This window comes from Phyllostomus discolor, chromosome 13 (assembly GCF_004126475.2).
Source record: "Phyllostomus discolor isolate MPI-MPIP mPhyDis1 chromosome 13, mPhyDis1.pri.v3, whole genome shotgun sequence".
Lineage (NCBI taxonomy): Eukaryota > Metazoa > Chordata > Mammalia > Chiroptera > Phyllostomidae > Phyllostomus > Phyllostomus discolor.
This window is the reverse complement of record NC_040915.2, coordinates 64,546,937-64,559,771: the sequence shown is the minus strand read 5'-3', so window position 1 is coordinate 64,559,771 and position 12,835 is coordinate 64,546,937. Positions and strand designations below refer to the sequence as shown.

Sequence of the window (12,835 nt, the reverse complement as noted above, 5' to 3'; positions counted from 1 at the left end):
GCCCCTCCGGCTGCCCTCACATCGGCACCTGCTTAACCTTGCGTGGCTGCGGCATGGGCAGGCTCAGCAGCTTGTCGGCTGCAACCTCCATGAAGAAGGGGTTCAGAATCCGGATCTGCTTGGGGTTGACGTCCCAGATGAGGGGAGGCTGTTTCCAGAAGCCCTTTCGCACCTAGGGAGATGAGGTTGGAAGGAAAGGATAGGAGACGGGGTGTTTCTCAGGTCCAGCCCGGTGGTGGGGTCCATGTGATGGCTGAGACCCTCAGGGTGAGGGGAGGGAGGTGAAAGCCTGCACCGGAGATGGGAAGGGGGACCAGAGGAGCGGAGCAGGGCGAGAGAGGAGGGCGCCCCCACCTGGAGGGGCCGGGAGAAACAGTGAGTAGAGCACAAGGCCCAACCATCCCACTTCTAAGAATCTCCAGACAGGTGGGGGGTGAGGGGATGGGCCCCGGAGCCAGAGTTGTGTAAACACTGGGCAAAAACACCAGACTGGACAGCTCAGCACTTGACTGGATGATAAAGAGACACAGTGGACTTTCTGGGGAGTGCCTGGAAAGGTCCCAGATCTTGAACGTCCTAACCTGCCCCTGCCGGAGATGACTGTCGACCGCTCCTCCACTCCCAGCTCTCTCCCTGGCAAACACAATTTGGCAGCTTGTCTGCCCCAGGCAGCCTCGAGCCTGGGACGCCCTTGGCTGCCGCCTGACTCCTGCCGGCCCCTCGCCAGCTCCGGGACAGCAGAGCAGACATCACGGCATGGAGGGCCGGGCTCACTCAGAGTCCCCGTGTCCCCACGTACCCGCTTCTTATCACTCAGGATGCTCTCGATCCAGTGGAAGTCCATGGCCTTGAACGCCACCAGGACGAGCAGCGTGTCGGGGTTGTTCTCCACCTTGGGGTTGAAGTGCGCAGACTCCGGGTAGAAGAGGCGCATGGTGGTCTTAGAGCCCACGTCGCCCTCGTAGCCGGACACCGGGGCGTTGTTCAGCCTGGGAGGCAGGAGGAGGCTGCTGTTGCCCAGGGCCTCCCCGCCCCCGCCTGTCTGCAGCCGCCCCCAAACAGAAGCGGGCAAGCGGGCCATACAGACCTGATGACCATGTCGTGCTTGTCGATGGCCTCGCCCAGCGAGCTGTTGCGCAGCCGGTGCCCGTTGCCCACCACCACGCAGCGGCGGCACTGGAGGCTGCCGGGGGAGAAGGCGCTCAGATCTGGGAGCAACTGCTGCCCCGCCCTGGGTCTGCCCCTGTCCGCCAGGGCTCAGGGCCCCTCCCCAGGGCTCCTCAGTCCCTGGTCCCCGGGGAACAGGCATGGCCCTGGGCCTTTGTAACTGGAGAGGAAACGGAGCAGAGCGCGGCAGAGAGAGGAAGAGAGACGTGAAGACGACTGAGGAGCGCCAATAAGGAACCCCACTGCAGAGTCCCTCGCCTGCTGCCGGGGCCTGCCTGTTGCCCCGGCAACCCCTCAGCAGCCTCTGCCTGCTCCGGCGGCCTGATGCCCAGGCTCACTGCTGCTGCGGGCACTGATGTACCTGCCCGCCCTGCAGATGGGCAGGCTAGGAAACAGGCCGAATGGGCCGCGGGGGACCAGAGACAGGGGGCTCAACGGGGGTGCTGGGTGGGCCCCAACTGCTTCTCACTGGGGCAGGAAGGAGAAGGCACTGGGGCTGGAGCAAGAGGGCAGTCTCCTTACCGCAGGATGCTCTCCGGAATGGAGGAGCTGGTGATGGCCAGAACCCGGAGGAGCATGTCCTCTGCAAAAAGAACCGATCGGAAGGGGCTGATGCCACTCTCCCTCTTCCACTCCTCAGGGCTTTGCCTGCCTTCTGCACCCCTGCCCCGGGGTGGAGCTTGGGCCCGGCTGAGGACCTGGGCACTGGGACCGACTCCTGCCAGCCCCAGGCCTTGGATGGGGTGCTGGGCCCCAACCAGGAGGGCAAAAAAAAGAGGGGGTGGCCAAAGTGACCCACTGTCCCCACAACCCCAGGCAGTGCTTACCGCTCCCCTTGGTCCCGTAGGGCAGCTCGTAGGCAGAGGGTGTCTTGACCCAGAAGTAATCCTTAAGCTGCAGGAAGATGGGTTGATCTCGAGAGTAGCTGCGGAGAGGTGAGAGCAGGGTGCGGATAGGAAAGGATTAATGTGGAGGTCAGAACCAGGATCAGGCCCCTGACTCATATCCTATATGCTTGTCCAAGAGCCCCTCCCTCCTCCACGGACTTCTAACCCAGGTCCACCAGCACGCCCACCCCCAGCCCGGCTAGCGCTGAGGCCCCCCACCCCATGAAACTCTCAATCCGGGCTCATCTCAGGCCCTGCCCACCCACCTCAGCCTAAGCACTCACTTGCCAAAGAGCTTAGCGGCCTTCCTCTCTGCCTCCCCCTGCAGGCAGGGCTCCTCCTTGTCTGGGATGGGAAAATAGAAACTGGGGGAGGAAGAGGAGGAGAGGCAGGAGCTGCGGTCAGCTGCAGGGCCCAGCCTCCACCGTCTCCCACGGCACATCGGTCCCAGGTACCGGACTGCAACGTGCCGGGGGGAAGGCGTCATTTCAACCCCTGGTCCATTTTGAAACCAAACCACAGAGGAGCCTTCTGAACACCCCAGCAAGGGCCTGGGGGCACCATCCCATGCCCTGTCCCCAAACCTTCCACCTACCCTCCTGGAAGAACCTCGGGCTGGCAGCTAAAGGGAGAGGTCACCCTGGGGCTCTCTGAAGCCCCTGCCCCACTCTGCCCCCGCCCCGTGATGCTCCTTCCCAAGTCTGAGGACACAGAAGCTGGACGCGCAGCCCGACGCACCTGTCCTCTCGGGAGATGGAGTACCACACCGTGATGACCAGGACCAGTGCCAACATGGCCAGCAGCTTCCAGCCTGCAGGGCACACGCACAGAGGAGCTGGAGGCAGAAAGAGGCAGGTACGGCCCTCGTCCATCTTCTCACCGGCCCCGTTGGGGGGCCCTCCCACCCCACCCCACAACTCAGGCTAGCCCAGCTCCTGGCCCAGCCTGGCCCTTGCTTTCCAGCAAAGGGCTCGGACCCAAGCACTTCCAACATCCTTCAAGATGGAGGGGGCCCTCGCCCCCCATCTATCCCTCCATATACCCCCAGGTCCCGGGATGATAATGAAGGCTGCTTCTGGGGGAGCATTTTTCGGGGTGGAGGCTCTTGGGCATCACTCACGGGACTTGTTGATCATGTTTCTCAGCAGGAAGCAGGGTTCCTGGGGAGAGCTGGCATCCCGGCTGCCTCGGGCCACCTGGGAGACAGGAGTCAGAGGTGTCTGACCGGTCAGCTCCACACGCAGTCCGGCCAGATACTGGAGCAGGACACGCCCACGGCCCGCCTCTTCCCGCCTCCGCTTTCTGCCCAAGCTGCCTCGGGGCGGCCATCCAGAGCAGGCCCTTCTCGTCCTGGACGTCCCCCAGCCCCTCAAAGGCAGATCAGGGGCCGGTGTGCCAGGAAGGGAAACCAAGTCCCACCCCTTGAGGGCCAGGTTCCGTGCCAGAGTGGCTGGCTGCAGCTTCTCCGGAGTGGTTCCCTCTGCTGTCCTCGTCCTCATTTTGACCAGGGAAGGGCCAGCTCTGGGAGGCAAATGGGCACCTCCACCTATTTTTTTTGTTTTTTTTACAATTAAGTCAAGCTAACTGTATACAGGTGTGATTCATATATTATGCAATTAAATGTTTATCATCACCACCACCCAAGGCCTCACCTTGCTTCTGGCCACCATTCACCTCCCCATCACCTGTCTCTCACTCCCCCAGCCAAACAGGCCTGCGCAGGCCAGACGGTGAGGCGAGGGTGCAGCTACGAGAGGGTCCACGAGCCCCCCCCCTCCCCCGAGCCCTTCTGAACTCTGACCAAATGCAAACTTGGTCCGAGCCCTCGGCACCCAGGCGCGCAGGGGAAACAGCGAGGGCAGCGTGTTTGGATGCGGAGTGCTTGGGGCACCAGGGTCTGTTTGATCAAGGAGGAGGTGGGAGACCCTCCCGGTAGGGGCAAAGGCCAGGGCGGAAAGCACAGGCTGCGGAAGCGGCGAGCTGCCGCTCGCTCAGGGACAGAGAGATCCCGCAATCACACAACGTGGCGGGGGCCACCCCCTGGAGTCGGCACGGGGGAGATTTCTGCAGTGTCCACGGCCACACAGAGAGGCCCGGGATACTGCCATGCCGGGTTCCCCAGGGATCTGGGTCCCTCGGATCACCGGGCCATTTGCCAAAAGCCCAGGTTCCCGGGCCCTCCCCTGGGAGGTCAGCCCGTGCGGGCCTGGGGTGGGCACTTCCATGAGCAGCCCTGGTTTCGAGGCGCCAGTGGCTGCCCTCTCCAGGATACACAGACAATCTCAACTGTTTCTCAGAGGCGGGGGTGGGGGGCAGCTTCTGGACAGGCCTGGCTTTTATCACACACCACAAATCAAGGACCCTGAGCACTGTCCTATCACGAAGTCATGCCCTGTGCCCGGGGGCATTCGCTGGGCTCCTCCTGGGGTCCCCGAGCCCTGAAGGATGAGTCTAGAGCGGCAGGAGAGGGCCGTGTGGGGATAAGAGCCAGGCGTCCTCAGGAGGGTCAAGGGGGCCCGTCTCCTAACCCCCATGGGGACGGAGGGTGGCCTTGTCCAGTCCAGTCCCAGGTGTGCTGGCAGGAGACCGCAGGGCAGGTCATGGTTCCAGTGACTTCCCTGACTGCTATTCTAGAAGTGCGGGGCTCCCCTGCCTGCCCACAGCCATGGCCCTCGCTCCCTGAACGCCGCCTCTCCGGAGCAGCTCTGACCTGTCGGTCCTTCCGTGACTCATCTGTTTACTTTCTGACTCCCCAGGTGCAGTGGATGCTCCGTGCCCGCAGGAGTCGGGTCTGCTGGTCCCTGCACTGACCCCGGCATGTAGCGGCTGCCTGGCACGCAGCCAGCCCTGACAGCAGTGAACGAACAGCACGTTGGGCTGCTCTGGGGGAGTCACTTCTCCCTCTCTGACCCTCGGTTTCTCTGTCTGTAAAACTGGGGCGTGGGCGCTGGGCCCCTGCAGGTCCCCACGCACCTGAGTGGCCGCCTGGACCTCACTAGGAAACAGTAGAAACTCCTCCCCTCAGGCCCCCTCTGGACCCACAGAATCAGAACCTGAATTTGAATAAGATCCAGACCACTCGAATGCTCGGGGCACCAGGAGAACGTTTGAAGTGTGACAAGCGCTGGTCGGGAGGGAGGCGTCTGGTGTGCTCCAGGCGCCAAACCTAGCAGTCCCAACCTCTCGGGTCTGGCCCAGCACTGCAGTTTGTCCAAGCACCTCAGGCAACTCCAGGGTTGAGCAGCACTGGGCCGGAGGGTGGCAAAAGCAGGTTCCTCCAACTGGAACAGGCACTTTCTGACTCAGTGGGTGTGGGTGGGTCGGAGCCTAACCAGCCCCCAGGGCCGGGGAGGGGGGCCCTGCGGCTAGGCTGAGACTGGGGCCCTCCCAGCTCTCACACTTCCCCAGGTGCCCAGGGCTCCCCCATCTGACTTCATCTCCCTCAATGTCGGGAGATTGCGGTGCCGAATGCACAAGGCAAGCGATCACCTGAGACGTTTAAAAATGTACAGACATCCAGGCCCCACTCTGCCAGATTCTTACTTAATTGGTCAGGGGCAGGGCCCGGTGTGGCTCAGTAAAGAACAAGGCAGACCCAGCTCCTGCCCCACCTCCCTCAGGACTCTAACCTGCGGCCGAGATGGACACACCGCAGAGAGCGTGCGCCCCGGCAACTGAAAGGCAGACACTCAGCCGCGCTGTAGGCCACCCTTGGTGGAGGCCACCATCGCCAGCAGAGGGGACTGGCACTGACCGGTCCTGAGCAACAAGACAACCAGCCCTTCTTTGACCAAGAAAGTTGTGCACTGGTGTGTCTGTTCCCAAACCGCGCTGGCTTTCTGCACAGCAAACCAGCTGGTCTTAGGTTAGGGCTTGCTCTAAGGTACCCCACCCGGGGTCTCATCAGTGCAACCGCTCCCCTCACTGAGCCAAGCCCAGGGCATGGCTGGCTGCTGCCCCGGGACAACGGGTAGACTTCTCCTAGCAGCTCCCCCACATGACGGACTGAGCCCCGAGGTATGAAAGGACAGGAGAGAACTCAAAGCGGGGTACCTGGGCAGGAAAGCAGGTGTCTGATCCACTCATCTGGTCCACGGTGCGGCAGTCTCTACCTGCCACCAGCTGCTGGGAGCCGGGCTCACCCAACCCGCGAGGCGAAGCTGACCCCAGGACAAGGAAGCCTGTGTGTTCTTTGGTGCTTTGCCAGGAGCCACGGTGTCCCTGGCAGAAGGGAGGCTGGTGGGAACTGCCACTCACCCGAGGGCAGCCTGGGGGCCACTGGTAGCAGAAACAAACCCCATGGAAACAGCAACCATAGCTCCCGCCACTCCGCACCCACGGCTGACACGGGCAGCGGCTGTTCCAAGAAGAACAGGAGGCTGGGCTGCCCCGCAAGGGGCACAGCGGGATGCCAGGCCCCTCAGAACCCACGCTGGGACACAGGGACACAGCGTAACACTCCTCCCAAGGCTGAGGGAAGGGGGCTGGGAGGCAGAAGCACAGGGTCTGTTCTTAGTGGCTCAGAGACCTGGATCAGCACCACTGTCTCCTTGTTCTGTAGGAGAATTGGAGCCGCCCACCTGCCCCCTCTAGACTCCCCTGCCATTCCTGCTCCCTCCTACTCCCTGCACCTGGACCCTGGGTCCCCACTCACCTTCCCAGCTTTGCTTCTGATCAGTGATTCCGTCCCGTCCCCCCCCCCCCCCCCGCCCCCGCTCCTACCCGCCCAGGCCCTGACCCTTCCACCTCTCCGTCTTCCTCCACTCCCTCTGACTGATGAACGTACTCAGGTCTCCCTCTTCCTAGAACAAAACTACACCCCTCTCTGCCTTGGTCTCCTCCTCAAGCTACCCCTGCATCTCTCTCCTGGCCTCTAAAAGTCAACTTCCCACACAACCCCTCCCCCCACTCCAGCCCCGCCTCCCACCCTCACTTCTATGCTGAAATCGGTCCTGCTGAAGCCTTGCACACGGCCACCCAGTGCCTCCTTCTTGGCTTCCAGGTCCAGCCCCTCCCCGGGTTCCTTGCTGCCCCCGTGACCATCCCTGAGCTGGCCCTGAGGCTCTGAGTGTGCGCAGTATCCAGGGAGGCGCCCTTGAACTTCCTCTCTCCCCTGTCTGTTTTCACAGGAGTTCGTTCGTTTCCAGAGCTTTAAGTACTACCCGTACCTGATGACTCAAGCTCTTTATTTCCCGCCCTTTAATTTCTCTCCCGGAGCCCATCCTAATATCGCTCACAATCTATGGCACATGCCACCTGGATGACCTTAAATTCCTCAAACGTGAGCCTGTCCCAATCTGGGCCGTCTCTCCCCACTCCCCACCCCACATGATCAACTCAGTCCCCGACACATCCCTCCGCGACACGCCATCCCTACTAAACAGTTACTAAGTATCGATTCTGCCCCATTTCCTAATTCCAGCAAATGTTTGCTGAACTCCCTCAAAGGCTTAGTGTTGTGGGAGGTAGGGGGGATACAGAGCTTTATAAAACTTACCCAGGGTTAAGGCCAGTGTCTAGAGACTCAGAAATAGTCAGAAGGCAGTGCCCCCTGCTCCTCCTCTCAAGCCAAAGGCTGAGTCTCCATCCCACCCCGGTTCCCCCGCTTCCTAATTGGTCTCTCACGCGTGAGCCATTCCTCACGCTCCAGGCCCCTTCCCCGGAGCGGCCAACATGGTGTCTTTCTAAGAAACAATTTGGATCGAGGCAATCAGAGCCCTTCCAAGTCCGGCCACAGCCCTGCAGGGGCACCTCTGACCCCGCAGGACAAGAGCTGCCTCTTCCTTCCACGCCCCGCCTCCCCCCGCCCCCCACCCCCCGCCGAAGCCCCCACCACCCTGGCCCGTCCCACCCCTTCTGCAGCCACGGCTCACCCTCCCCTCGCCCACGAAGTCTCTTCTGACATTTCTAAGCAACGGATGTTTCTCTTCCCACTAAGTCTTGTTTATATCTTGATTTTAGCCCTTACAGGTAGTATAATTTCATATTATAGAATCACTGCTTTGCATGCCTTGCCCACCACCTTCTGACCTCTGAACCCGTAGGCCTGTTTATACAGAGACTCTGTCGGAGTGCCCGGGATAGAGATGATGCTTTATCACCTAATGTTTACTTTATATTAGGTTATTACGTATTTCTTTATCCTGCCCAGGACACTGTGGCCTCTGTGTCCAGGAACTTCTTCATAAAGTCTCCAGACATAAAGAATCACAGTGTCTAAGCCCTGGCAGGGTGGCTCAGTGGATTGTGCACCAGCCTGGGGATTTAAGAATAATAGTATCTAGGATGTAGCAGATGTATTATAAATGTCTGACGTAAAAGTAACACAATGAGGTTAAACATGTATCGCATCCCTTACTCACAACTGAAATGTATTGTGCGCTTGCTTACTTGGTGCTACACCAGGGGCGGGTCTCGCCAGCACTGTTGCGGGGGCCGTCCTGTGCACTGCAGAATGGGGACCTCGACCCCCTGGGTGCCAGTAGGACATCATCCCACTCCCCAGCTATGACAAACAAAACATCTCCAGAAATTACCAAATGCTGAGAACTCCTCTGTGAGACACTTTCAAGGGCTGTCCAAGTATGACCTCAACGCTGTGAGTTAAACACTATTATTACCTCCCTGTGCCAGGGAGGGAGCTAGGGTGCCAAGAGAGTCAGCAACTTGCCCATGGTCATGCAGCCCGGGGGGAGGGGGCTGGAACTCAGGCTTAGTGCCCAGCCAGACCCCGACCTCCCCACCCTGCTGACTCTCAGCCCATCCTGCCCGGGAATCGCTCCCTGGACTCCACGATCCCCGGAGCGTACGCCTGCTGCCCCCCAGCCCAGGGCTGCACAGGAAGCTGTCCAGAGCATGCTCAGCGCCTCCAGCTGTACTGGCAGGGCGACTCTTGCCCTCCATCTGGACACCAGGCCTCCGGGAGGGCTGGCCACAACCGCGCTCGTTTTCACGCAGTCACGTCCCAGCCCTGGCTCGGGGCTGAAATCCCTCCGCGGGCAAGCCAGGTCCCCTGGGCCCGGAACGCGTGTGGCTGCCACTTTGAGCCGAAAGGAGGACCCAAGACACCTGTGGACACACACCCACTTCCCCTCAGGAAGCCAGGGCCACGTTTCCAGCCCGTCACAGGGTCGGCTAACCCATGGCAGGTCCCCTCGGCCTGGTGTCCACGGCCAGTATTCCAGAGGGGACTCGCGCTGCGCTGTGAACTTGATGGAATGGACGCAACTGCTAAGGGAGGTCGTGAAGTTCTCCTGGGGGTCCCAGGCCACCTTCATCAGTGACTCACAGATGCGGTCCGTCGATCCTGGAGAAGGGACCAGTCATCTCTCTCCTCTGCTCGAAAACCCTCCATGGGCTCCTCATCACTGGGAAAGCCCACAGCCTTGCCTCGGATCTGTGAGGACGCACAGGACCCACCCGCAGCACCCCCTTCCCAGCTCGTCCTGGCCCCACCCACTCTTGATTGGGCAAGGCACGCCCCTCCCCCAGGGCCATCTGTTCGGCTGGAATTGCTTCCCCCTGGTCATTCAGCTGCTCACTCACCCCCATCTCCCACCAAAAGGTCGACATATACCCCACATTCAGGTCCCCCTCCTGCTTACAGAGAGGCCTCCTATTGTTCTGTTTGCTGCTCTGCGCCTAGGACAGTGCCTGGCACGCAGGAGGCTCTCCATGCAGCTTTGTTGGATGCACCAGTGCACCTCCTGAGGCAAGAGGGGAGGAGGCGGTGGCAGGTCAGCCCCGACGGCCACAGCCTGCGGGCTGCACCCTGTGTGCCGCACTGAACAGCGCGGTGAGATCACAGTGTGCCCGGAGGGAGCGAGGCTGCCTCGGCCCCAGGCTCATTCCAGGCAGCAAAGGGCAGAGTGATCGCCCGACCAGCTGCCCCAAGGCCCACCAGTGAGCAGAGGGGGCATCTCTCCGACGCCCACATTCGAAGGAGAGGGGCCAGGGCAGGCCCCAAACCGCCCAGCACTGCAGCCTCGGGCACCGAGACGCGTGGAAATGTGGTATCACCCACCTTATCAGCTGCCAGTCACAAGACACCACAGGGAGTCACTTGAAAATCATGCTTCTGGTGTGGGCCAGGGAGGGGCAGGTGCTTTGGATTCCATTCTCTGGGTGAGGAAGCTAAAGCAGCACGGCCAGGCGGAGAGTCCATTATCCAGGCCCACATCCGGGATAAATAAAGGCGAAACGTGGTGTGGCTGCAGACTCGCCCCAGGTCCCTTGTTGGGGGCTCCCGCATGCTGCCCTCCTCCGCCCGCCCGCCCAGGGGGCTGGGGAGTTCAGACTGAAGGCTGAAGGCCCTGCTGGAGCTGGGGCTCGAAGCCGGCTCACCGACAGTGCAGCCAGTGCCCCCCCACCCCCAACACACACAGTCCCAGCTCTGCCTGGTCCCACGTGGCGGCCCCAGGTGGTGGCCTGTGCCACGTGAGGCTGTGCCGTGCTGGCCGAGTGGCTGGGCCACACTGAGATGTGCTCTAAGTGAAAAATAGACGCTGGATCTCAAATCAGTACCGAAAAAGTAAACTACCACCTTTAAATTGTTGACATTGACCACGCACTGAAATAGTATTTTGGCTACATAGGCTCTTAAAGTATTAAAATTAATTTCACCTCAGTTTTTACAGATGTGACAAAAATCAACACTTTTAAAATTTAAAACTGCACACAGGGCTTGCCTCTGTGGCTCCTGTCGTCCCCTTTCTATTGGACGGCACTGTGCCGGGCCCCCTCCAGGACCCCCCTGGGAGCACCAGGCGCTTCCTGAGCTCCGGGTCCGAGAGGCCGACTCGGGGTCTGAGATGCTGAGGAGGGGCCTCGGCCATGCTGCCCCCAGCCGCCGTTCACACCATCCTGAGTCTCCAAGCGTCTGCCGAGAAGAACCCCCTCTTCCCTGCATTCTGTTCCCCCGGCCCCTGGGGCTCTGGGTGCAGGGGCACAGCTCACGGAGACACTGCCACCTGGCCCACCCCCGCCTCTTCCTCACCCTGACATCTCGGCCCAGCAGCTGGCCCCCGGCAGTGCCTCGCTCCCCGCACCTGCCTGGGCCCACGTGAATGGATGGATGGACAGCACGGCGGGGCTGGCCAGCAGGTCCCTCAGGACCCTCGCCAGAGCTTCTCTCCTACTCCGGCCGAGAGCTGTGCCCCAGGGGACCGGCCCCTGGGTCAGGACCCTGTCTCTGCCACCTGCCAGGTGTGTGACTTTGGGGAACTACTTGGCATCCCTAAGCCCCCGTCTCCCAGTCTGTGGAATGGAGGTGAAGGAGCCCTCCGAGACGCCCCGGGTGAGGCACGGAGGACGTGCGCAGTGCAAGGAGCCTGCTGGCAGTGCTTCATTTTCACACACTCGGTGAGATCCCAAAGCTGCAACTGTGAAGAATAGGGGGTGAATCACAACAGCATTTGAAAAAACAAACAGACTGTTTTTCAGCCAGCCTGTTCTGGGACCGAAAGCATAGAAGACTGAGAACCTTACGCCACGCACGACTGACCGGCCCCTGAACTGGGACGACCCCGGCGGCCCGAGGCCTCACCAGCACCTCCTAAAATACACCTTCCCGCTCCCAAACAAGGCATTTTCGCCTGCTCACCCCCATCCACCCACGGACTCTACCTGAGGATGGAGGCGGGGCCAAGGGGGGGGGTCAGCACCAACAGCCTCAGATCTGAACCCCTGTCAGGGCAGGAGTGCTGCAGCTGCATAAATGTCATAAATGTCAGGGGTCTGGGGTCTGTCGGGGGTCTGGGATCGCTGTGAGCCAAGCCCAGCCTCCCCTTCCTCAGCCTCCCCTTCCCTTGCGACCTCCCTCCTGGCACAGAGTCCCAGGCCCCCAGACCCGGATCTAGGAGCCTCCCTGCCCAGCCCAGCCCCACTGTGGCCCGCCCCACCGCGTCACCCTGCTGAATTTCCCTTGTCACAGCTAGACCACACTGCCTCCTGTGCTGACGGCTGTCTGCGCCAAGGAGCAGGGACTTCCTGTGGCCCACCATACCCGCAGCACCCAATTTAATGCCCGCGGGTCACCAACAAATATTTAGACAAATAAACGAATGAGCCAATGAGCAGAATGAGAACAGACAGAATGTTCCGTCACAACAAGACGTCCCGGGCCCTTGGTGGCAAAGGCCTGGCACACGAGGTGCCCGGGGCTGGCAGGGCGCTCGGTGCTGCGGCTGGCGGGGCCGGCAGACGCCACACGTTCTGCCCCACACGTCTCGCTCACAGGACGCCCGTATCACCTCTGACTCATCCCAACCACCAGCAGCAGCTCCGAGGCCACAGTGCCCCACCGCCAGCTGACGTCAGCCGACCCGTGTGGTCCCAGGAGAGGGACTGGCGGGTGGAACCCCTCTTCTTACCCAGGAAACTCCTTTCCTCCCTACTTGCCCCTCGAGAGACGGCAGCCTGGGCTAAAATCCAGGGCCCAGGCCCCAGCCCCCAAAGTACCTCTGGCCTCCTGGAGGCAGAGGAAAAGAATCCAGGCTTGGAAATAGCAGCCGGTTCAAAGGCAGGTATCTCGAATACCACCAACGCCAGTCAGCCAGACAGAAAGCCAGGCCCCTCCCACCCCCATGCTCCTTTGTGTTCAGAGGTCTTGGTGGATTTCAATGACAGACCATTTGGGCCGCACTTTAGATTACGGCTCCTATGTTTCCATTTCACCAATAATGAGCCAGTCCCGACAGTCCGTTCTCGGCAGCGGAGGCAGGAAGGCAGAGGGAACATCACCGGTCGGCCAGCGCCATCGGTCGGCCAGCGCCGCAACAAGA

General features: G+C 61.1%; 1 protein-coding gene across 7 annotated transcripts in view; it reads right to left on the bottom strand.

Moving 5' to 3' along the window:
* The window catches only part of ST3GAL4 (ST3 beta-galactoside alpha-2,3-sialyltransferase 4), a 34,052-nt gene that overhangs the window by 4,339 nt on the left and 16,878 nt on the right, over positions 1–12,835 (bottom strand). For 2 of the 7 annotated variants that reach the window (XM_028528699.2, XM_036014707.1), the window contains exons 2-9: positions 3,175–3,250; positions 2,793–2,889; positions 2,339–2,419; positions 1,995–2,092; positions 1,690–1,750; positions 1,088–1,183; positions 800–989; positions 29–172 (exon numbers count right to left, since the gene is read on the bottom strand). In XM_028528699.2, coding sequence (XP_028384500.1) covers positions 29–172; positions 800–989; positions 1,088–1,183; positions 1,690–1,750; positions 1,995–2,092; positions 2,339–2,419; positions 2,793–2,889; positions 3,175–3,190 — 783 coding nt within the window. In that variant the 5' untranslated portion in view covers positions 3,191–3,250. The other 5 variants (XM_036014709.1, XM_036014708.1, XM_028528696.2 and 2 more) reach the window with 4 other exon arrangements.